This window comes from Lepidochelys olivacea, assembly GCF_965140295.1.
Source record: "Lepidochelys olivacea isolate rLepOli2 genome assembly, chromosome: 1".
NCBI classification, from domain to species: Eukaryota; Metazoa; Chordata; order Testudines; family Cheloniidae; genus Lepidochelys; species Lepidochelys olivacea.
In genome coordinates this window covers 261350966-261375821 of record NC_140411.1, presented here as the reverse complement: position 1 = coordinate 261375821, position 24856 = coordinate 261350966, and the positions used below count along the sequence as shown (strand labels likewise).

The 24856-nt window shown below is 51.9% G+C and overlaps 2 protein-coding genes across 11 annotated transcripts in view; one reads left to right on the top strand and one right to left on the bottom strand.

Moving 5' to 3' along the window:
* The window catches only part of MRTFA (myocardin related transcription factor A), a 178912-nt gene extending 164689 nt beyond the window's left edge, over positions 1–14223 (top strand). For 4 of the 5 annotated variants that reach the window (XM_084644567.1, XM_084644565.1, XM_084644566.1 and 1 more), the window contains 10 exons: positions 343–518; positions 1188–1343; positions 2187–2440; positions 2973–3144; positions 3439–4533; positions 5913–6029; positions 7425–7589; positions 8531–8710; positions 9462–9522; positions 10057–14223. In XM_084644567.1, coding sequence (XP_084500693.1) covers positions 343–518; positions 1188–1343; positions 2187–2440; positions 2973–3144; positions 3439–4533; positions 5913–6029; positions 7425–7589; positions 8531–8710; positions 9462–9522; positions 10057–10571 — 2891 coding nt within the window. In that variant the 3' untranslated portion in view covers positions 10572–14223. The remainder of the gene's footprint in view (positions 1–342; positions 519–1187; positions 1344–2186; positions 2441–2972; positions 3145–3438; positions 4534–5912; positions 6030–7424; positions 7590–8530; positions 8711–9461; positions 9523–10056) is intronic. The other variant, XM_084644568.1, reaches the window with a different exon arrangement.
* A 3514-nt stretch (positions 14224–17737) lies between these two features.
* Positions 17738–24856, bottom strand: part of SGSM3 (small G protein signaling modulator 3) — a 57146-nt gene continuing 50027 nt past the window's right edge. For 5 of the 6 annotated variants that reach the window (XM_084644508.1, XM_084644509.1, XM_084644507.1 and 2 more), the window contains 7 exons: positions 24204–24356; positions 23914–23984; positions 23418–23466; positions 22826–22911; positions 21968–22090; positions 19651–19711; positions 17738–18931 (listed from right to left, as the gene is read on the bottom strand). In XM_084644508.1, coding sequence (XP_084500634.1) covers positions 18848–18931; positions 19651–19711; positions 21968–22090; positions 22826–22911; positions 23418–23466; positions 23914–23984; positions 24204–24356 — 627 coding nt within the window. In that variant the 3' untranslated portion in view covers positions 17738–18847. Of the gene's footprint in view, positions 18932–19650; positions 19712–21967; positions 22091–22825; positions 22912–23417; positions 23467–23913; positions 23985–24203; positions 24357–24856 lie in introns of those variants that run through there. The other variant, XM_084644512.1, reaches the window with a different exon arrangement.

Sequence of the window (24856 nt, the reverse complement as noted above, 5' to 3'; positions counted from 1 at the left end):
AGAGTAGAGAACATCTGGGATCCCAACTAAAAGAGACCCTCAACACCTCCTTTGAGGAGGAAGATCCTTCCTCCTATCCTATATCATGCAGCTGGCCAACACTAAAGAAATCATTACTTGAGACTAGACAATGCAAACTAACACACAACCTTCCTAATTGAGAAGCCACCAAACCAAGTCCCCAGTGCCCCTTGTCATGTGCCATTGCCCTGGATTCCTCTCAGTCAGCCTTTAGGTCTCAGGGTATGGTATAAGCCGACAGCCCAGCGCCCTCCCCCACCTCCCACTGGCCAGTGGTGACTGTAATCCCATTCAGTGTTTGAAATTATCTTTTGTTTTCAGTTGGGCAGGTGAACTACCCAAAGGTTGCAGATAATTCCTCTTTTGACGAGGACAGCAGTGATGCCTTGTCCCCAGAGCAGCCAGCCAGCCATGAGTCCCAGGGATCTGTACCGTCACCAATGGACGCTCGGATTGGTGAGCCGCTTCCCAGCACCACTGTGTCATCGCCAGCTCAGGTAAGAATGCTGAGTGTTGACTTTTGCTGCTCTCTGGGACCTCAGAACCCTTATTAGATTGGGGCAGTGCAAATGCCTGGATCCCTGAATGAGGGATGAGGCATAGAGACATCTACAAGGTGTCATTGCTAAGAGACTGATTTGTTCTTCAGTAATTCATTAATGAGATATCACTGAAGTCACATGAGATGTCTAGGTTCTAAATGGTACCAGCAAAACCATGTGTCTGGTGCCCCTGTAGGTAGATGCAGTGGGAAGCTTCCAGTGATTCCCTAAAAGTAATAGGAGAGGGCACCTAGTTGTGCCCTGTTGGGGATTGGTAGTGGGAATGGTTTTGGCAATGCCATGTATGTTAAGAGTATGTGACTGTTCCTGGGAGGCAAAGGGAGGAGAGGCATAGAGTTAGAAGTGGGCTTTGATTCCTTCCTTCTTCTAGGATGCTTTGATCCCACTGAAGCATGCTTCTCCCCAAGCTGGATAAGGGGATCTCAGGGAGTGGATTAAGAAGCCAGGTGGCCATTTAATGGCTGGTAACCTGTGCATAGCAACTTGAGTGGAATGCTCCTACAGCCCTCTGCTTTCTGAAAGGAGGGCAACATTGTAACAGTGGAGAGGAAACTTTTAGCTGTGTGTCTGTTTCTTGAGTGATGCTATTTCTTCCCCTTGCAGGTTGTGTCCCAGTTACAGATCAATGCAGATGCCAATGAAACACCTTTCCTACCTGAACAGCCACTCCCTCCTCTTCCACCACCACCTCTGCTGCCTCCAGGCTTCACCAACAGAGCCACTATTCCTGCTGCCAAGCCCCCACCAACACTCATTAAGGTATGGGGAGGAGGGATGTCACTCCATTTTTATAGACTAATAGAAGTTAATGTGGCTGTTCTGGGGATGATAGAGAGTGTTAGACTAAGATGCTGAGTGTTAGACTAAGATGCTGAGGCGCTGGAAGAACATCTTGCATCATTCACTGTCTCCCCCTGGTCTCTACTTAGAGGACCTTCCCTGAGCTTGAGCTGAATCAATGTCTAGATCTTCTTCAGTTAGAGAGGACTTGTGGCACATTAGAGACTAACCCATTTATTTGAGCATAAGCTTTCGTGGGCTACAGCTCACTTCATTGGATGCTGTAGCTCACGAAACCTTATGCTCAAATAAATTGGTTAGTCTTGAAGGTGCCACAAGTCCTCCTTTTCTTTTTGCGGATACAGACTAACACGGCTGCTACTCTAAAACCTTCAGTTAGAGAGGAGCTCATTGAGACAGGGATTAGGTCAGGAAGGTGTCTCCCCCCTTCCAAACATATTATAGTGCAGTTGCCAAGGGTCCTAGATATAAAAGTTTCCTCCGAAGCATCTAGCATTGACCATGGTCAGGGAGAGGGAGTCTGAGCTAATTGTTCAATGGTCTGTTGCGCTGTGGCAATCCTTCTTGTCTCTCTACCCTTGTTCCGGTGCTGTGTAAGGTCCTGGAGGTAGACGAGCTGCTGAGTGTGTACGATTATCCCTGCTTTAAGAATGTGGAAATGCCCCAGAGTCAAATCTGGAGAGAGTTTTGAAGTAAAAAGCCTGGTTTGCTTGTAGGTTTTGGTTAGATGTTAATGCTGTTCCAGTGCATCTCCTACATCTATTTTTATTTTCTTCCTTCCCTGCTTCTCTCATTGAATAGCAAAGTCAGCCCAAGTCTGCCAGCGAGAAGTCTCAGCGCAGTAAAAAAGCCAAGGAACTGAAGCCGAAAGTCAAGAAGCTTAAATATCACCAGTACATCCCCCCGGACCAAAAGCAGGACAAAGGGGCTCCCCCCATGGACTCCTCCTATGCCAAAATATTGCAGCAGCAACAGCTCTTCTTGCAGCTCCAGATCCTCAACCAGCAACATCAGCAGCACTACAACTATCAGACCATCCTGCCAGCCCCACCAAAGTACGGGCCCCCCAGCACTACCCCTCCTTAGGGACCCCCTGCCCTCCCACCCCTGCGCATGGTCTCCGGGAGCGGCACAATAGCTACCAGACCATCCTATTGGCCCTGCCAAAGGGCGGGACTTACTGCACGCTGCCCACAATCCTCTCCTGTCTCTCCCCACCCCTCGTGAGGGTCTCACTCCCTTAGTAAGTTCATCAGGTCCCAGGCACGCTGAGCTCTGAAGGGGTGAGGCATAGGAGTTGTAAATCCTATAAAGTCACTGTCGCTCTCAAGAAGTGGTCTGTGTTGGGTGAATCTGTCAGGCAAGAGCAGCTGAAGTTAGTTGGTTTTTCAGTGGCCAGAGTGGAGTATCTCGGTACAGTGAGAAGGTATTTACTGGCATGCTGTAACACTGGGGCTGCTGGTGCCCTAGATGCTTCCACAGGCACACATTGCTGCAAATGTCCTTGTTTGGCTTCTCAGCACAGGTGGTGGGCTATGAGGATCCCTTCCACCTTGATTCTGATATCTACACTTTTTCTTCCTGCAGGCCTCCAGGAGAGCAGCAGAGTGGCACTAGTGCCCCTGCCATGCGTAATCTCTCTGCTACCGTCAGCAGCGCATCTTCTGTATCCTCCAGTTCTAGTGGGCTGATGCGACAAAACAGTAATGCCACAGTGGGCAAACCAGGCCCTCTCCCTACCAACCTAGATGACATGAAGGTAAAAGTCCATGCCGCCATCAGCGCTAAAACTAATTGGCCCCTTATTGGCATTGTCAGCAGAGAAGGCAAGGACTGAATGAGGTGGGCTCCGGAGCAGGGCTGAGGCACACTGACGGGGCAGTATGTAGTGGCAGCTTGCATTGCTGCTGCACCTGGGTGTGGGAATAAAGGGACACCTCAGCCTGCCGGGCTGTCAGTTCAGTCCCTTGCCTCATGACTCACATATGTGTTAAAGGCTGGTCCGGTTGGGGTGGGTTTTCTTTTAGTTGTAACACAGTTTTTCCCTTCTTAGGTGGCAGAGCTGAAGCAAGAATTGAAGATGAGGGCGCTGCCTGTCTCGGGCACCAAGACGGACCTGATTGAGCGGCTCAGAGCTTACCAGGAGCAGAATGGCACAGCCAGCACTCCCAAGCCCAATGCAACAGCCATCCTCCCAAAAGCTGCTGAGGTGGTGGTAGCCTTCCCAGCCGCTAGGCTGAGCACTGGGCCGGCACTGGTCACTGCTGGCATTGCATCAACAGAGGTAGTTGTGGCCACCGTCACCAGCAATGGCGTGATGAAGTTCGGGAGCGCAGGCTCAACACCACCTGTTTCGCCCACCCCTTCAGAGCGTTCACAGATGAGCACTGGGGATGAGAATTCTGCCACTGGAGATGCCTTTGGAGAGACGGTGACTTCGCCTCTGACCCAGCTCACCCTGCAGGCATCTCCAGTGCAGTTCCTGATGAAGGAAGAGAGTTCTAAGGCTACCTCCTGCAGCCTAAATCCAGCACCCAGGTTGGAGCGGTGCAGCGTCAGCAGCAGCAAGGATATGGAGGTCCAGGATAAAGACCAGATGTTGCAGGAGAAGGACAAGCAGATTGAGGAACTCACCCGAATGCTGAAACAGAAGCAGCAGCTGGTGGAGATGCTGAGGCTGCAGCTAGAGCAGGAGAAACGGTCTCAGCAGCCACTACTAGCCATGGAAACCGGAGTGGGAGGGGTGGTCCCTGCCTCCAGTCCAGTGGCTTTTGGCACCCAGATTAAGAGTGAAAATGGCTTCCCGAGTTGCCAGTCTGCAGGGCTGCCTGATGGCCAAACGGATCAATTCAACCCTGTGTCCACCGCTAGCCAAATGGACACTTCGGATCCAAGCTCAGTGCCAAAGAAAGTGGTGATGGTGAAGCAGGAGGTTCTGACAGCAGAAACGGAGCCACCATGCCAGTCCCACACCCCGCAGCTCTTCCTGGGTCAGCAAGGGGGTGCCCTGAGTGACCTCATCAAGGGGGCCCCTCCCCCTACCCTCATCACAGATTCCACGGGGACCCACATTGTCCTTACAGTGACCAATCAGAATGCTGAGAGGCGGGGCCTCTCACCACAGGGGAATAGCTGCACAACATTGCAGGTAGGCTTGCACTGTCCCTCCCATGCTAGTCAATCTAGTCCTGCTCTACAAGTCCCTGATGGTTATTATGGGGGGCTCATTTTATCACAGAGTGACATCAGAATTTGGAAAATAATTTTACAAAATACTGGATGATTTTATGACTGCCTGCAAAATTTGGAGCTATGGAAACCGAGATGAGTGTAATCAAATCTTCTGCTTCAGGGCAAAAACAGATCAGTGCCAGGGGATGGGAGGGAATTCCGTGCTCACAAACTTCATGTACAGTGTTGCATAATTAACTAAGTACATTAGAGGCTTCTTAGCCTTGCTCAGATCATCAGGTTCTGGTTACAGTCACAGGTAGGACACTGGGCTAGGCAGACCAATGGTCTGATGTGGCACATTGACTCCTGGCTCAGAAGGTTTGAAAGAACAAATTTTTACTATAGAGACAAGGTGGGTGAGATAATATCTTTTATTGGACCAACTTCTGTTGATTAGAGAGAGGAGCTTTCAAGCTTACACGGAGGTCCTCTTCGGGTCCCCAGGAGAAGAATTGTGTAAGCTCAAAAGCTTGTCTCTCTCACCAACAGAAGTTGGTCCAATAAAAGATATAACCTCACCCCACCTTGTTTTTCTAATATCCTGGGACCAACACAGCTACAACACTGCATACAGGTTTTTACTGTGCTGTAGTAAAAGGTAGTGGGAATTCCACCACTCATCACTTTGTGGAGAGAAAAGAGATTGTAGCTCGCGACTTCCAGTAGATAATCTTGTCTAATTGAGGTTTGAATGCTGAAATCAGAGCCCTGGGAACAGGAGTGTGTGTCTTGTTAAATGCTCTTTTGTTTTGTTCTTCCATGTGCCACTCTGTAGTGGAGCTGACAGAAGGCAAGGCCTTTCATTGAAGAGGATAGAGACGAGCCCACCCAAATCATTTTCCCCTTTGATTTTGGTGGGAGACAAGTCAGCATTTAACACAAGTACCTTGAACACCAACTCCAGAAGTCTAGTCAGGGACAGAAACCCTCAAGCTTCAGAGTATAAGCCAACCTCTAATGATTTGGGGTTAGGAAGAAATAGGAGTAGTTCTTCCCATAACTGACTACTGCAGCGTTTCTTGCATCTTCTTCAGGAGCTGCTAGTAATGGTCACTGTCAGACAGGGCACAGATTTGGCCTGGCAATTCCTATGTACCTAATAGTAGACAGTGTTCCAATTTTCTTGCTGGGAGAAACTAACAAGTGAATTTCCTAAAGACATAAGGGTTGGGAAATACATTTAACTTCATCGTAGCTTCAGCAAAACTAAACCTGGTCTCTCCTTCCAGCCTCCACAACACCCTCAAATAGGACAGCAAATAGCTTTGTTTTCATTCATCTTTTTCTTCTCAGAGAGTACAGTCGTCACCCACTAAAATATCCAGCCAACCACAGTGTCCGCTACCTGCAAGCAACTCGCAGCAGCAGCAGCAGCCTCCCCCCAGGCTACCGAACCAGCCCGTCAGGAAGGTAGCTGATCACATGCTTGCGTCCCTTCCTGGTTTCCCGTTTGCCTGGTGGTTGGCTGAGTCACAGAGGGGACAGGGAGCACATAGGCTAATCAGTTCTGAGACCGTCACTACAGAGGGAGAGACCCTATTGTACTGCCGTTTCCTTCCCCATCGCAGGTTGCAATTGCATAGTGCATTGGGTTCTTGGCCCAGGAGCTGCCAGCAGCATGCGGGGGAATGAATGGGGATCGCACGGTGCTCCCATTTCATATCTCCAGCCTTCTGCTGAAACAGCTTTGTTCAGCCACTTATAACCAGTCCTCCTCGGGGTGTCAGAAGTGTCATACACCTTTGAGCCTATTTCCCATGGTAACTCCTACAGAAGAGCTGTAGGCACAGGGGCAAAGGATCCTGGGATGCATCTGAGGAGGTTGAACATGGGATTCATGGCATGAAGAATAGTTGAGAATCCCTAAAAATATATTTGCTCTGACCCTTAGGATATGTCTACACAGCAAAGAAAAACCTGGGCTGGGATGTGCCAGCCAACTCAGGCTTGCGGGGCTCAAGCTGCAGGCTGGCTGCAGATTTTTCTTTGCTGTGTAGACATACCCTTAATCACACGGCAATTGAATAACCTAGTAGTGTGTGAAAGTGTCCTTACAAAGTGATTGTAAACAAATAAAGGGCAGGATTATGTTCTCTCTGTTCATGCTGTAGTTCCTTACCCTTTGAGGATTCCCGCTGGAATCAAAAGGCAGTTACGGCACTGGGGTTGGCAGGGCTTCTCTCCATCCTGGGGTGGGGTATGCGCTCTGAGAAATCTCCTTCCGGAGTCGTAGGTGTCATGTTAAAACCTGGGTCCTGATTATCCATCTTGAGATGCCCCCCTCGTCTCCCACCCTGAATTGTTTTCCTTTGGTTACGGATTGTGTCTGGCTGTCAGAGATGTAATGCTATAAAGAAACAAGGTCTGAAGACGTTATAACCCTTCTCAGTCACAACTCAGGAGTTCCTGCTCTGCATCTGTTCCCTTCTAGATCAGGTGATAATTCACTGTGTTCCGTAGTGCATCAGTTAGGTTAGAGCAAGTCTATGAAGGGTTTTAAGGATTAGGAGGGTAACTTTTGAACTGGATCCTGAAATGAATGGGGAGACAGTGTCCTTGTCTGAGTGATGTGATCAAACCTCTTCGTTCTGTTGCTCTTACCCATTTGCTGTGGGACCATCTTTGAAGAGGGTCAGTGCCTGGGTTTGATAAGGCCTTTAATACAGAGGTCAATGCTTTTTAACCAAAGGCACCTTTCTCCATAGAAGAGTTAAATTCCTTAGGCCAGCCAGAATCTGTGATTGATCTTAGCTCACATGCCATGCAGGGGTTTGTAGCTGTCTTAATCCTTTTGTCTCCCTGTAGGCTCAGAAGCCAGGTCTGCAGGTGGTCACTGGGCAGCTGCCCCACACAATTTTGTCTTTCTCAGCGCCTCCAAACCTGCAGCCCTTTTTCCTCAACGGCTTTCACAAAGGATCCCTGAAAACTGGTGCTCCTGGCAAAGCCAACCAACCCAGTGTGCCAAAAAAGGTAGCCTCCCTGCAAATCCCATAGAGTCCATGTCACAGTGCCAGGTTTCAGGCCCTCTAACTTTGAGAGCAGACTCGTAAGGGATTTTGGAGGCTGGATATACAGGAATCACTTCTCTGCACCAGCATTGCTGCCCACAGTGTTACAGTGAAGGAAAGTGAAAAATAATGTCCCAGATGAAAATCCCAGAGAGATTTAAAGAGGCATGTATAGCTATCTGAGCTGGAGTTCCTCCAGGGTACTTGGACCATTATTCCTACTCTAACGAACCGTGGAATGGATCTTTAATGATCATAGTAACGGCTAAGGCCTTCACACAGTAGTTTTAGTACATCTCTGGGGCACTGGTTCAGTGCTGAGTCACCAACACCACTTCCTGTAATACCTTGGGTTTCATTTGGAGAGCTCTCTTCTGAGATCTGTCCCCACCCTCTCTGCTAGGTTTGTGAGATCTGATGCTCTCTGAGCCTGCCGACTTCTCCACAGCCAGTGTTTTGTGGACAGTTTTTTGTTTCCAAAGCAGACTCATTACGGAGAGGAAAGGGTAAAACAACGATTCTAGGCTGTTGCATACAGATTACATTGAATATACTGTAGGGATAGTCCTCTTGTGTCTCTGTGAAGTGCTGGGGGAATCCACCCACCAAAACAGATGAGCTCCTCCTCACCCCAGGGCAGTCCTGTGGTGATTTGTGGCATGGGTGTGTTCCAGGAGAGGATTTCCATTTGTGATTTTGGGGGCGGGTGGGGGGGGGCGGAATTGTACCACGCACACAGTGAAAGAAGGAGCAGAGATACCGAGAGCAGAAGCACTGTGGTTTCTGCCCAGCGTTAGCGGAGACCGAAGGGATGGTCTCTCCAGGATACATGGGAGCAGCCGTGATGTGGGAGATGAAATGGGCTTTCTGCCTGTTTACTTCTTTCTCCTTCATTCTAAACAGTCATCCTCACAGCCAGGCTCTCCTGCTGCCACTTCCCCATCCCAGATGGACCTTGAGCAGCAGCACCCGCACCCGTCCCTTTTCGGAACCCCTCCACCTCCTCTCCCTGGCTCCTCGGTGCCGATGAAAGAACCACCAGGCTATGAAGAGGCCACGAAGCAGCAGCCAAAGCCCCATGAGGTAAGAGCAGCCACTTCCTTGTGCTTCCATGAGGAACTTCTTGGGGAGTGTGTGGGAGGGCTACCCGCTGCAATTCAACATCCACGTTGGTCCCTGAATTCAGGGGGCAGCTGCCTAGGAAATGGAGAGACTGAAACACACCAGGGCCTTTTCTAACTGACCTTGAGCTGCACACAAGGAGTCAAGGTGAATTCCCTTGGTGGCGTTTCAGTGGGAATGGAGTCACCTTCCATTTCACTCTTTGGCCCGTACGCCTGTTGAGACTGAGATAAGATAACTTCCTGCTTAGGGCGTGTCTACACTGCAGATGGAGGTGTAATTCTGAGCTTGGGTTGAACTAGCCTTATTGAACTAGCCTGCTAAAATAATCTGTGTGGCTGCGAGGGATTTGGTTAACTGCCGAGGACAATCCCTTCTAAGATCCTGTTGTGCATGCAATTGTGACCCCACAGATACTTTTAGCACAGCAAGTAAGAGTATGTCTGCCTAAGCTGGGAATTACCCCTCCCAGCTGCAGTGTAGACATATCCTTAATACAGGGGGAATGGTGGGGCTGTAGGACCCCACACTGCTATAAACACCCTGCTTCCAGTAAAACCTTGGGGTGACAGAGGTCATTGGTGCCATGCTGCTATAGGCACCATCCTACCAGGTCAGTGTGGAAAGGGGAAGGAGAAGGACCAGGACAGCAGATTCGCGGTTACTGTGTGTCTTGTAAGTGTGGGTCTAATTCATCACACTCTCTTCCCAGGAGAATGGCTGTTCGAGCCAACAGATGGACGACCTGTTTGACATCCTCATAGAGAGTGGAGGTGAGGAGAGAATCACTTGAGGTTTCTGGCTGGTCACCTCTGGGTTTGAGTCTATGGCTTTTGTAGCACTGAGCTAGTGTGACTCCCACCCTTTGGCTCCCCAAGAGGGAGCGGGGTTGGTGAGATTGGTCTTACCACTAGTGTACATATCCCCTGGCCTGGGCCCTTGCTTATTCTTCATTTGGTGCTGTCCTTAGCATAAGCAGGGTATGGTATGGCACTACAAAACAGACTTGTCAGGCACTGCTATAATATATCATAAAGCTCCTGTGGCTGCTGCATTGCATCAGACCTATGGTTGCTCTGGGCTGGCCTCCCTCACATAGCCCTGGTCCTGGCCCATGATGGTTAAGGCAGGTTTAAAACTCCCCTAAGCCAGCCTACTGTGTAGCTAGGAGAGGTTTCTTGACCCCAGTTGGTGATCAGCGTGTGGCCCACAGTGTCAGGATTGAAGATGCTCTAGCTCATGAGGGATCTGACTCCCACTAACTGGAGCCTTTCATCACCCTGGGACTCTGTCTTCTTTCTTTACAGAGATTTCAGCTGATTTCAAGGAGCAGCCATCTCCAGCTGGGAAGGAGACATCAGTGTCCCCAGCATGCGCCTCGCCGCCCAACAGCCACCATTCTTCTGAGCTTCCCCTGCAGATGTTCCTTGGCCATACCAGCTGCATTAATCCTGTCACAGCAGGCCGGCTGGAGGACTTCCTGGAGAGCAGCACTGGCCTCCCCCTTCTGCCAGCAGGCCACGATGGGCCTGAGCCCTTGTCCCTGATAGATGACCTCCATAGTGAGATGCTGAGCAGCTCAGCCATTCTGGACCACCCGCCTTCACCAATGGACACGTCAGAATTGCACTTTGCCCATGAGCCTACAGGGGGACTAGCCCTGGACCTAGCTGAGGCTAACTTGGACAGCATGGATTGGCTGGAGCTTTCGGGGGGCCCTGTCATGAGCCTTGCTCCCCTAAGCACTGCAGTCCCCAGCCTCTTCTCCACAGACTTCCTTGATGGACACGATCTGCAGCTGCACTGGGATTCTTGCTTGTAGCTCTCTGAACTGAGATGGAAGGGAATGGCGGGGAGGGCACAGGCATGGGGGCAGGGGGAGAGGCCAGTCAACCAAAAATGAGCCCCTTGAGTGTAAACTCTTCCCCCAGTCGTGACCTCCTGTAGTGAAACTCGTACCATTGGGAAGGGCTGGCACAGCTGTTGGTGGGTCATTGTGCTCACTGGGGCTACAATCAGCAGGTTAGAGCAGAGCAGTAACCATAGCTGTCAGGGGACAGGGGCTGCAGGGGTCTGAGACTGGCTGGTTTCCTACCTATACCCCTTCTCTAAAGCTGAAATAACACCACTGTATGGCAGGGAGACCTCCCCTGCTCCCTTGGCTTGCAGGAACAGCTCAACTGGGAGCCCGGAGAGGGGAGTGGTATGGGGCAGCCTAAACGCAATTAGGAAACAAAGGGGTTTATGCTGTTCTGGGAGGGCGGAAGGGTGAATGGTCACTGACAGGGACTCCTTGTGTTAGGCAGCAGCTCAGCTATTCCTCCCAGCTGCTGTTTAAGGAATGGGGAGTGCTCCCTTGAGCACTGTGAGCCATGGCCCCGCTCTTTCTCCAGGCCAGAGCCATCATGCCAGTCTCACAGGAGAGGCTTCAGGCCAAAGGGATGCTCGAGCAATAAGACACGTTCCACCAGAGGCAGTACAAGGGACTGGAGAGGTTAGGATCTGCTGTGTGGCTGGAGGGGCGAGAGCTACATCAGGGAATGACCAGACAGCGCACCCTTCACTCTGGGGAGCCCTACAGTCACAGATGCTAGTGCCCAAAGACATACCCTCCCTCTAGCAGGTCAGACTCTTGCTTGTTAGGGGCCCTGTGCTAAGCCCTTCATACAACCCAGAATGAGAAACCAGACCAGGGAGAAGGGGATCATGACTGGAAACCCAGCCCTCCCATGAGCAAAGTGGAGTAAGTTGCCACAGGAGCTTGCAGGGCACGGCAGTTTAAAACTCAGGCAGTCAAAGGGGCTCATGAGCTTTCTGCCACTCAGGTGGAAGGGCGACTACATGGCCTCCACTTTCCAGCTCTGAGGTGCTGTTACTCATGGTAGAGCAGGTACTTGCCTAGAATCCCATAGGGTCGAGCTTCAGCTTTGTGTGTGTGGCTTTTGCAGGGCTCTGATCCTGCGTGGGGTGTTGGGTGGGAGGAGGGGTAGGTGTGTCCTCTGCAGCAGGTGTAAGAGTCATGGCTGCAGCTCAGAAAAGGCTAAGCCTGCTGCTGGGTTCATGCTGCACAAAAGGAGACTTTAGCACCATAATGCAGCTTGGGCCAAAGTCCTGCTCTTTCGATCGGGGCCCCAGCCTCCCGCAGACCTGGGGTGGGCCAAGAATCCCAACACCGAGGCTGCAGCAGGCCCTTTGCCCATTCTGCCCCCTGGGGTTGGTACTCAGTCTGCAGCCCAAGCCATGGGGACAGGGAGACTTCCCTGCTGCTACAGGGCTTCACAGAAACGAAGGGGAGAGGGCAACCTGAGCGGTGAGCGCCAGCTGTGCTCAGGCTGCCCTGCAGCAGTGGCAGACGTTTCCTTGCAGGGCAGGGCTCTGGGAGGCGTGTGGAAGGCGTCCCTAAAGCAGGTGCAATGGCAGGACGTTCGTACCACGTTCTCCCCAGTCCCAGAGGAGTAAAAGGAAAATAAATCCATTTTCTTACTAGAAATTTAACAACCAGTCTCCCTTCCACCCCACATTTTGACCTACCCCTGTGAATTCCCTATGCTGCAGTAGGGTGGGGATTTTAGCTTAGTTTATGGGACCTAGAAATGGCTGCCTCAACCAAGTGGCTTTGGTAATTGTGGCTGAGTCCTAGTTCCCTTCTAGGCTTGTTGTCTCTGGTCATTCATCATCCTGTGTGTGAAAAGTGAACCAGCCATGCTGTTTGGATCCTCCCCTCTTCTGCCCCAGACAGGTGCTGGGCCTGTGGGAAGTGGGTAGGTCTGCTGAATATCATGTCAGTGTATCTTACTGTCTGGAGTCAGTCCCTGGGAAGAGACATGCCTCAGGGTTGGGGAGGGCGTCATGTTGTTTTCTTGCCTCTTGGTACCTGCCCTTCATTAGTAGCTAAGGAAGACACTCTGTACACGCGTATATACCGCTCTAGCTGTTCTTGAAGGGAAACTGGGGAGGAGTTGCATCCACCCTCCTACTCTGTGTCAAGGCATAAACAGCAGCTGGGCATGGTGTAGCTGAATCACAGTGGAGGAGTGTGTCTTGCTTTGCTGGAGTCCCTTCTGCTTGTTCGGGGAGGAGAGCTGGTATTTTAATTCTGTGTGGTTTGGGGAGGAGATGGAATCAGGCCATGGCTTAGCTGTTCTAGCCTTATTGCATGTGCCAGTGAAAGCAGATTGCCTTTTTCTACTAGTCTCAGTGCTGAAGCTGTGCTGCCTTCCCTACTCCAATGGTGTTGTGGAGAAGCCATGTGTCCTGAGCTTTAGAGCAGTTGTGTAACTGTCCTTGTTCCCATTCTCCCCTCCCTCTCCTGGGCATGAATGGACTGCTGAACCAGGCTTCTCGCTCATGGTCTGAAATAGCCCTAGCTGAGCTCTCTCTTGTGTATCAGGGCAGTAGAAATAATCAGTTCTTTCCTGGGGGGCTCACACCACCAGGGCTGCTGCATCTGTTTTGCCCAGAACTCTACATATCACTTCACCCTTTGGAGTCTGAGCACGGTGTCTATGTACATGCACCCACCTGAATCACTTACTCAGTGCTCTTGGGGTTAAAGAAATTGTGTATGAGGCAGAACAAACCCATGTCGTTTAACCCTTGGGACCCAGGCTGGAGGGGCTTCCAGCCTAACCTAAACTGCTCCAGTATTGTGTGAAAACCAGGCTGTCAGTATGGCCTTGGAGGCTGTTTTTCTGTGTACCCCAGTGATCCCTGGCCCCCCTACTGGAGCCTAGCTAATTTTTTTTGTACAAATAAGAACCTAAATACAACAGAGTTAATATTAAGCAGAAAACAAATTATCAAAGTGCAATGAGATAATGCGGGAAGGTGGCATCAAACCAGTTCCCCAGGTGGGGTAGGGGGAGAGGGTGGGTGTACCAGGTTGCTCGCCCCTGCTGCTGGGGGAGTGCAAAATCCACAGGGAGCTATTGCTGCATAGGTTAGAGGCCTAAGCCCCTCTGTGGACTGAGGTAGCTGGTATTGAAATGATACTAGAGCTGGGCTCCCATTGCTGGTGGTGCTTCTTGGTGGAGGGTCAGGTGGGGAGGTGGCCTGTACTGGGGACAATTAAAACCCTCTCTTCCAGAGAGTGACTCAGAGGTCCTTGCTGAGAAGCAGGATCATCCACTTCTCTGTACTCTTGGAGATGTTCCGGCAAGAGGCCCTTTTGCATCTCTCACAGAAAGACAGAAGCCTGATGTTCTGCCTCTACCTTGAATGTAACTCTGAATCTTTCTGCTGTAAACCACTACTTGTGTATTTGAGTTGCGTGCACTCGCCCTTCCGCTATGCAGCATGAGCAAGGGCTGATCAGCACAGTCTGAGGCAATAGGCTCCAGCATGAACACTCAACTGGAAAAAGACAAGAGTTAAGAGGAGAGAGAATGGATCCTTCCATTGAATTATTTTTTCAGTTACAAATATTTGGAAAAAAATCCATTTTATTAAAAAATAAAGAAAAAACATGATCAAAAGCTCTGTCTTGTAGGCAGTGGTGAAGGGAGAGATACAGGGACATCTCTGCCCTCGCAGGCTGAGATGCCTTCATCTTTGTCTTTGAAATGGAGGTATGGGAAGCGAGGAGGAGGTGTGTTATTTGTACCTACAGCAGCTTCCCAGCATGCTTGGTCTCGTTTTCAAATGCTGTTGAATTTTGTTCTTGGTGACTGGGCAGAAATGATGGGAGGCACCGGCAGGGACATTTCCATACACAGAGGGGAACTAACCGCCTGCACATAAACAGCAAGTTTCTCTTTGTGCTTTCTTCCCTGAGGACAGATTTTAACCCACTTCCTTTTCTCCAAGACTAGTAAGATGTCTTCCCCTTGGTTCAATGTGGAGGGGAGTGGGAGATTTAGTTATGTGCCCTGATGTGTGCTCTGCTTTACGACATGTATGCACCCTGCACTCTTGACCAGAGATTGTAAATAACTGTGTCAGTGGGTGAGTACCTGTGAAGTGCAGGGTCTTGTGCTCCCAGCTGAAAGGACATATGGAGATATAGACCCATCACCACTCCAATTCTTAACTGCCTACAGCTCAAGCTAGAGCAACTGCAGTGACAGCTGCTTCCTGGCCTATTAGTTTTGGGTTTCCCCCCCCCCAAGTTGTTGCACAACTTTGGGTGGGGAGGGACTCTGAAATTCTTGCCCCTTCAGCCTTTGTGGTCTATGGCACTTACCCAGATTATACTTAAGACGCTGAGGTTCCAGCCCTGTCAGAGCTGCCACAGGTCTTTTCCTTATAGTGATAGGATCTGTAGCTGTCTGTAGTGCCTCAGAAAAATCTCACGTCCCATCCAAGTGCAAAGTCTGCATGGAGGTTTAAGGGCAGGTCCCACAAGGATAGAATGGCTAGACTGAGGCTCCTCTTCAAGGAACACTCCTCAGCCCCAACCTCTCAGGCCATACCGGTGACGTCTAGACTCAGTTTCAGAGCTGAAGGCCTCTAAAAGAAGAAAGCCACTTTCTCCTGCCAGAGACTTCTTCAACCAAGCAGCACCAAGAGGCACCTTCCTTGGTGCTATCTGACACCTCTAGCAGATGCATCTAGAACCAAGATCACCACCTCAAGAGCACCAAAACCAACAGCCTCTTGAAGCCTCAGAAACCACTTGGACAGCTCCCAACCAGCTGCAAGTGCCTACCTACATACAACTCCTAGGCCATGTCAGCCTCTACATTCATTATGCCAGATGCAAGGCGGCATCTCAGATGGTCAAGCCTTGCTAAGGATTATGTATACCCCAGTCTTTCCAAACAAATCACTGTGCTTCCATGAGTACTAGTCTCTCTTAGGTGGAAACCCCATTCTCAAGTCTGCTACCCTCAAAAATCTTCACACTGGCTGCCTCTTTTGGGTGGGGTGCTACAGCACAGGGAAAATGGTCCTCACAAAACAGAGCGCTCCAAATCAACATCCTGGAACTAAGGGAAGCACACTACTCATGTTAGCACTTATTTCATGACAGAAAGGGCCCCCCTGTCGGGGTAACGGTGGACAACAGTGCAGCTCTGTATTATGTAAACTGATGAGAGGGAGTAAGATCTTGGTCCTCATATGCAGAATGGCTGTGGTTCTGGTACATCTCTCCTCACATAGATACTTCAGTGGTTTACCAGCAGTTGCGAAGTCCCTGCTTTCTCATCCTTGAGACTTGCTTCTGATTGATAGCCATCACCTCAGCTAGAAGAATGAGAGAACTCAGGGGGTCTCATGGCAGATCCACTATGTCCTAGCGTGACAAGGTCATACTGCACCCCCATCCTTGATTCCTCCCTAAAGACTTGTTGGAATTTCACACCACCCAAGATAGCCATTTACTGGTATTTTATCCTCAGCCACTACCTTAAGGGAGAAAGCTAGTCTCCAAACATTAGATGTAAGTAGGGCCCTTGCCATCTACCCTGCCAGGATTAAGACTGTATCCTTGGCCAAAAGGATGAGGGGACAGCTGATTTCAACTCAGCCTGTCCAAGAGGGTTTGATTGTAGCTTGACCTGCTGTGAAATATCCCCCTGAACAAGTGAAGGCTCAGTCCACTGCTCTAACCTTCTTTAAGGACATCGCCATCTCAGAAACCTGCAGGGCTGCAACCTGCTCCTTGGTTCACACATTTGTCAAACATTACACCATCAGCCCTGCATCCACAGCTGACATGACCTTGGGTGACAGTCCTCCAACCTGTCTTCAGTTCACCTCACCACCCACCTCTGTGTTGACCTAGTGCTTAGAGAGGCTCCGGTGTAGGAGATTCCTCAGGTCAGAGAGAGGCTACCTAGCTGTACAGTGATGTGAGGTCTTCGAGATGTTTTATGCCTCAGGGTGTTCTACCTCCTGCTCGTCTTCCAGGTGTTGTAGCAGAGAAGGAATTGGAGCAGCAGTGGGTTTACACTGCCCTGTATGTCCCCACTTGGAGTGCAAGGTCTGGTACTGCAACACTGTTTAGTCTCTGGTAAGAGTGTAGGGTGTGTGCACATCCTACAGTGGAGCACCCCCAAGGAGCAGGTGTCCTGCAAGTGGATCCAGTCCTGCTAGAGTAGAAATAGGCTGGCATGCCCTGTGTTCATCCATACCCTCTCCCATTTGTCTCCAACCTTCTTGAGGTTTCCATCGGTCATGTTTAGGACACAGGAGCACACAATTCCTAAAGAGCTGTCAAGTGAGGCTCTCCTGTTTTCTTTGCTTCCCTGGTGGAAGTATAAAGGGCACCTTACCTCTTAACCGTGTTCAGCCCTGGACTCTGTTTTGAGACAGTCTCTCTTCCCCACTACCCTACACTGAGGCATGTGGTTGCCTTACCAAGAACACGCCCCGCCCCGCCCCGCCCTCCCTTTTTTTCTTGACAGATGAAAAAGTTCAGAACAGCTTTTCCTGCTGTGTCTTTTTACACTGATAAGTACCAGGGGATGTGATTTTTATTTGTACAGTTTAAAACTGTTGTTGACAAACATCACCCTTAGAGGTGTCCTGAATATTCCATCCCCCTATGCTCTCACTAGTTCTGGTACCTGCTTTAGTCAGCAAGCCAGGGTTTACATAGTCTTTCCTGGTCCTACTGTTGCGCTGTAGAATTGGTGCTAATGCAGTACCCACAGCTGAATATTCTGTTCTGCAACACAGAGGGGCACCTTGCCCTGCAGGGGTGGGGATACAATTCGGTGTGCCTGTAAGTCCCACTGCACAGTGCAGCCTTGTCCAATTTGCTAAATTCCAAACCAAGCCATAAAGGATTAAGACCCATTTCAGCTGGAGACAGGGACAAAAGAGAGGAGATGATTTCAGGGTCACTGAGTGAGATAAAGACTAATTCACTGCTCCTTTAAAGCCATTCCTCTTTGCCTCCAGGAGCACAAAGGGCAGGCATCCATCTTAAACCCCCCAAAGACCCGCAAAAGCAAAGCAAAAGGCTCACCTGCCAGCCCCTGCTGGAGAAAACCACCAAAGCTCTCCCAAGATGCACTTTATTTACAATCCCAAAGGCTAAAGGAAAGTAAGATTCTAGTGTTATTTCATGAATAGTTTGTGCTCACAAACAAGTGCTTTCATTGATAAAGTCACAGACTCCATGGAACAGAGCTACCCTACAGAAGTAGTGATGCTCCACTCCTAGCTTACAATCCTCAGCCTCTTCCCCCAGGGCAGGGGCTGAGTTAGTCTCCCTGAGCCAGCTCAGGCCTGAACCCATTTCCTGAGCTAAGATGATGCCAAAATATACAGATATGTCTAGAGATCATTTACAGCTTTTTGGTTAATTTAAAACAACACAGCTAGAGGCTAAACTGACAGCATGATACTCCCTCAGGCTAGGGGAGAACGGGGGCTTCCCTCCACACTTTTGAGAAAAGGCCCCATCCCCTAAGGCAGTTGTAGTTGGTAACTGGCTGCTCCCTTAGGCACATCTTGTCAGCACCCCCATCTGTCCCTGTCAGTACTAGGGCAACAAGACAAAAAATCTTTCACAGAGGGAGGCTCCCAAAGCACAAGTGACAGGGAAGCTGAGGTCAGCCAGTGGTTCTGCTGCCTCTCCCCCTTTTCCTGCCACAGGCTGGTGAGAAACACACAGCTCCCCCCCACAGCCGCAACAGACCCCGCAGTTATCAAGCAGCCAGGAGAAGCTGCCTCTTCAGCTGCTGCCCTCACGTTCTGAGCTACAGTGGCACTTGGAAATGTTGTACAGACACAAAGATCTGCTCACTAACCCCTAGGACAGGAAGGAGAGGGGGTCATGAGGCAGATAAGAACCCTCTCCCAGAGGAGCAGCAGGGTGGGGCAAAAGGGAAGCTAGAGATCTGGCCAGTGGAGTGTCCCCCCCTCCCCGAGCAGTGCTTCCAGCTGGGGGGCAAGGGAACACATGGGAATGGGAGATGGGCAGCTGGTGCACTGCACAGGCTGGGGGAAGGATTTCTGCCTGCAAGACCACACCATGCCTTCAGAAGACTAACCACACACAGCCCTCCACCCACCCATTGCCTCAGGTGCAGTGCCCGCCGAGCTGGAGAGGCTGTCGCTTCAGCTGGGCTGAGAGCAGTCACGGGTGAGGGTGGGAGAGGAGTGTGTGTTGCGTGTGGCAGTCTAGAAGGTCCGCAGTGGGTTGGGTCAGCCATCTATGTCCCAGCTGAAGAGATGGTGCTTCACCAGCATGTCCTGCACTCCTTCCTTCAGCGGCTTCTTCTCCTTCTCCTGCAGGAGGACAGGAAAGGGCCAAGAGTCACTAAGCAGCCATATGCAGGTGTCATCGGACCCTACGTGCAGGTGGGGGAGAAGGGGAGTGACTTCTGTAGGCAGCTGCTGCTCCCCACCGCTTGCTCTCTCTCCCTCCAAGCCCACTGTCTCAACCCTGCAGTCTAGTTGGGGTATGGAGGGAACGGGTGCTCAGGGAGACCACCTGCCCCTGGCCCTTTGCTGCTGGTGCAACTGAATGAGTCAGAACCTTGTTCTCCAAGGGTCCAGTGCTCACGCTCCTAGCCAAGAGAGGACAAAGCAAGCAGAGAAGCCACGCTCCTTGGGGTATGAATAAGAACCGGTGTGGGAAGAGCCTGCAATTTGCTCCACCCTCACTAACCCCACCAGGGGGACAGAAGCTGATCCTCTTTTCAAACACCCAGGATGGTGTCGGTGATTCTCAGGAGATCGAAAACCTACCATATTGCAGAATCCTGCGCAGCTGAGGAGCCTCGCCCTGGCTCTGCCAGACCCAGGCAGAGGCTGCTCCACCAGAAAGGGCTCACAAGGTGGGGAGACGACCAGACATCAAGTTCAGTGTCAATTTGGGTCAAGTCCCCTTGAATAAAGTGCTTTCTGCAGCCTGGGGGCTGTTTAACATGCAAGGAAATGGGGAGGGCAGGCTACTTCTGGGGCAAGGGGGGGCGTCCAGGCCCACTCTCAGCCTGGTCACTCACCTCTCTCTTTATAGGAAGTTCCCAGTCCTGAGAGAGACTGAATGCAAATCTGGAGAGGACTCTGCAATACAAGGCAATGGTTACGCCCTTACAAAACCAGCTATGCCATGCATCTGTAGCAGACTTGCAGCTTTTATTAGCAAAAGAGAGACATGTTTCTAGTCCTCAGGCTGTGGAAAAAAGCTTGAAAACATGACCTAATTGCAACTGATGCAGAGATGTCTGCCTGGGTCTGCAAGCAGCCTGAAACAACAGTTCAGAGAGGTGTGAACTGCCCCATGCATCTTAATGGGAAGTTAACAACAACATCCACTGCTCTGGGGCCCTGCCCCCACCACCCAGCAGAGGACTATATGTCACAGGAGGAGGAGGGTGTAGTAGGTTCAGACCAACCCAATACACCCTGGGGGCTTCTACAGCTGCTTCTCCCCACCTCTCTGGGACAGGAAGCGGGGACGCCCGCTCAGCATTGCCACTCCAAGCAGTAAGTGGACCCAGAGCGGGCGCAGAGGGGAACCGTCAAGCACTGGAATACCTTCTTTGGGCCTTGCCCTCACCCCCCAGGGCTGGGGTTCTCACCACACACACACACACCCCTTGAGAGAAACAGAAGCAGCTGAGCTCACCCCAGTGTCAAACAGAAGCGTGGGAGCTGATCCTCAAACCCTTCCGCAGACAGCTAATGTCTGCCCAGCGAGGGGAGGATGAAGAGCACTGAGCCTCCTCCCGCTGGTCCCGATGGAGAAATTGAGCTCAGTGAGCTCGCCAAGGCCCAGCAGCGACAGCGCTGGGACTAGAGTTTCGCAGGTGCTCGCTCATTCCTCAACAGCTCCTCAGGGCTCCCTCCCCCGGTCAGTACCCAACCCAGAGGGCCAATAAAGGTGTTCATGGCAAATCCTTCATTACATGGCAACAGAGAGCTGCCCCCATTCGATCCTGGGCTTCAGCTCCCCACAGTACATTCCACCCATGCCCCAGCAGGCTTAGTCTCAGCCTCACCCCTTGGTGGCTCTCCTTGTTCACCCATGGCCTTTCGGCACTTGGCCAGCTGAGCCCCCGTCAGGGCTTGAAAGTTCTTGCCATACACTGTCCCTTCAGCCAGGCTGTTTTGTTGCATGGTTGGAGTTTCCAAAGGAACCTGCTCTCATGTCCTGACGGTGGGCAAGGTTGGGGTGTGGGGTATCAGGAGCAAAGAAGCAGCTACATGCAGACAACTGCAGCTTTTTCAATGGAAAACCTTCTCCCTGCTTCAAGAACATCCCAAGGAGAATGGGGGATCCTGAGCTGCAGCAATGGGGAACATCATAGCTGCTCCAGGCCGGCTGCCAGCTCCTGGGATGGGAATCTGTCACACTCCAGCCCCGGGAAAGGGGGATGGAAGTAACAGGCTGGTGAAAGGGCACAAGCCATTTCCAGCGGGAAGAAGGGAGGTAGAGGCAGTGATGGAACGTGTGTCAATGACACAGGCTTGGCCTGGAGCTGGTTCTTGAGACAGCATCAGAGCTCCCAGGAACTGGTTCATTTCCCCTCCCCACAGCAGTGCTGGAGGGGACAGGAGTGCTGGGGGTGGGGAAGCCCAAGCCCACCTGCTGCTCCTCCAGCAGGGCAGGTGTGGATGGGTACGGAGAGAAGCCATTCAGTTTGCTTCAGCTCTGCCACTAGGTTGAAGCCAAGTTCCCTCACCATCTCGCCATTTAAGCTGGGTCTTGTCCTCTGGCTGGCTTGATGGCGGACTCCCATCTAGGCCTCCAGTTGCTGAGCCTGCAGCCAGTCACCCTTCCTGGCTGAGCCTTTGGGGAACAAATCATCTCGCTACCAGTCCCAGTTCAGGCACTGTCAGCAGCTCCTCCTCCCTGCCGGATTCACACTGGCCAGCCCCACTAGGTGCTAGACTCCGGGGAGCATGGGTCCTTCAAGCAGGGAGGGGTTTTGTAGGTTGCTCCATTACAGCAGGCTCAGTGCAAAGCAGCTAGAGGCCTGAGAGCAGCAGCCACCTGTGTGTAGATGCTGCTTCCCACACACACCCTCACCAGGCCCTGCTCTTAATCAGAAAGTGAGAGAGAGAGTTCCATTCAGCCAAACACAGTGTAAACAGCAGCTGCTTCTCTGGGGTGTTTGGGAGGAAATCCCCAGGAGTGGGGTGCAGCTCTGCTGGCAGAGCTCTGTGAGGACGTGAGTGTGACACGAATGGTTATTGTGGCAGGTTACACAAACGGCAGACCACCTGCTCACTGCAGCACGATAGCCAGCTGAATGCTCAATAGCAAGGGGTCAGCAAAGGCCAGGAGGGCGCTGCAGCACACAGGGCCATACTCACCTGAGCTCACACTTGATCTGTACCCAGCCGGGACTGCGCAGGAAGGACCAGGGATGGAACCATTTCTCCACTGTCTGCAGGCTTGAGCACAGCACCTCCAGCCACAGGTGCAGGACCTGCTCACTGCATGAAGGGAGGGGGAAGAGTCACTAGAAGCCAGGGCCGTTATCAGAGGACTGGGTGACCCCTCCCTCTGGGACACAGTTTCCAATCCAGCCCCTGACCGCAACTCATCATTCTCTTCCCCTACAGGAACAGGGAGGACACCAGGGAATTGCTCCCTCAGGGGAGAGTCTGGGTTGAGTGTACCTGAAAATAAGGCACTGGCTTCTGGTCAGTACTCTGCTCCTGCCCAGTGCTGGTGGCCACTAGGGATGTAAAAGATTAAACTGTTAACTGGTAAGCATTAGGCTTACCATTAACCAGAACTTAACCATTAACCCCCGTGCTGTGCCGGGCGGGCTGGAGCGGTGCCGGACACACCAGGCCGGCGAGACCCCAGCCCCTGTCGCCGTGCTGCCGGACCAACCTCAGTTAACGGTTAACCATTAAACGATATAATTTTAATCATTTAACTGGTTAACTTTTTCAACAAATATTTACATCCCTAGTGGCCACTTGGGGGAGGACAGAGCTTGGTGACACAAGCTGTGTGGGGGAGGAGACTAAAATAACTACTGATTCCCAGCTTGTTCCAAACCCCCCGCAACCTCCTGCCTGTTCCCCAGATCCCCTGCCCACCCCAACCTGGCCCCACCCCCTCACCTCACTGTCCCGCCTCCTACTCACTCCCATCTCCCAGCCTGCCCCAAGCTCATCACCGAAGCAACGCTCAAGGAAATGGGCTGAATGACTCACTTGAGTCCAACACAGATGAGGGAGCGAAGCTTCACGTCCATCTGAGCGTGCGCAGCATCGTGCGTCATATTCACGGACTGCACTGCCTGCCGGGCGGGGAGGAGGTAGTTACTACTTTCCCCAGGGGGCTCCCACATGGAGAGCCGCTACAGCTACACAGCCTAGTGCACGCTCTCCCTGCAGTTCTCCTTCGCTCAGTACCATCCCAGAGCTCAAAGAAAAGGAGTACTTGTGGCACCTTAGAGATTAACCAATTCATTTGAGCATAAGCTTTCATGAGCTACAACTCACTTCACCAGAGCTCTGTTTACCACTTCCTGTAGGCATCACCAGGACCACAGCTCCTGTAGCCTTCCCTACAGTGCTGCCTGCTGGGAGAGGCTCAGAACAACTGAACAGGCTGCACAGACCAGGGGAGGTGCAGAGGTGGGTCTGGTTGTTTGCCAACCCTTCAGGATTGGCCTGGAGTCTCCAGGAATTAAAGGTTAATCTTTAATTAAAAATATGTCATGTAATGAACTCTCCAAGAATACATCCAGCCAAAACTGTCAACCCTAGTCTGGCCCCTGTGCGGGCAGGGCAAGGTACTCACCCGGTAAAGCAGCTCTTCTGGAGTCAGAACTTTTCCATCTTCATCGAGTCTATAAAACCAAAGCAGAGGCCCACGTTACCCCACAGAGTCATCTGCCGACTCAGGCAAGACACGGCTCGGCAGGAGCGCACCCCAGAGATGGGAGCCACGCTGCTCGGAGAAACACACAGCTCAGCTACTGCCACCAGGAGACTGGGGCTGTGGGTCCCGATGCTGGCTACTGCTAGGGGCTGAGAGACAGCCACAGCCATACCACATGGGAACTGGGGGTTTTTAGAGACAAGAACCACCTGTCGGCCCCATGTGCAGTCTGTGTCAGTATGGCTCCACTCGCAGTCCCAGGCGGGGCAATGCAGGGCCCATTCGGAAGAAGCAACATGTCACGGCCCAGAAGAAAAGCACGACCTTTCCAGGCGGGAGAGAGGAGTGCAGGCTTGACAAGGAGGACTTGGGGCACGAGGATGCGAGCCTGTCAGTATGACTAGAGCAGCCTCACCTGTAAGTCTTACAGAGCACGAGGCGGGAGTATACTGAATCGAAGTCTCGTTCCACCTCCCGTCCGGCAGCCTAACGGGAAGAGGATGCAGTCAGACCTACAGGCTGTTGACAGCACCCCCGCCCTCACATACAGAACCTCCAGCAGGAGCACCCCACACACAGCGGAGGCAGGACACACCTCAAAGTGCCCAGCAGGGAAGAAAGCCGAGTGAAGGCTGTGTTACTGCGGTCTTGCTGGACCAGAACCCAGCTATCCCTACATCCCCTGTCCCCGAGTGCTACTCTCACCTCTTCGATAAACAGCCAGGGGTGGCAGGGCCCGCCCAGCAGGGATGGCTTCTTTAACCCATGCTCAAATATAGACTTCAGCGCTGGACAAAGCGTCCCTCGAACCAAGTCTGTCACCCCCTCTGTGACCGAGTCGTCGCCAGCAATGGAGTACTGAGGAATGAAAGGAGTTAGCTCTTAGCCTCTCGGAGATGGAGACAGCCCCCCCAGAGCAGAGAGGTGTGGGGTGGGGACACAGAGCCATACCTCTTCTCCAGACAGGCCCTCCCACCCAGACTCCTCTATCTCCTTTCGTCACCCACTCTAAATACTCCCCTACCCCACTCAGAGCCGACAGCCCCAGGGACTGGAAGCTGGTACGTGAGCACAGAACTTGCTTTGCTGGGTTGTACTGATGTCCGGACTAGCAGGTCTGTGGGGAGCAGGGCTGGTTCCATCAAGACTTAGCTCTTGAGAGGTCCCCCTCCCCATGCTCTCATTGACCACAGCTGAGGGTCTCATTAACAGAGCTACTTGCTTCCCCGGCCACACTCAGGGCCCGATGCAGCCCATACATCTCTCTCCAGGCAGGGACTTTGAACTGTTGGAAGCCAGACATCCGCAAGGCCCCTGAAAGGATGCTCTTGAGGTTAACACCCAGGACTCTGGGTCAG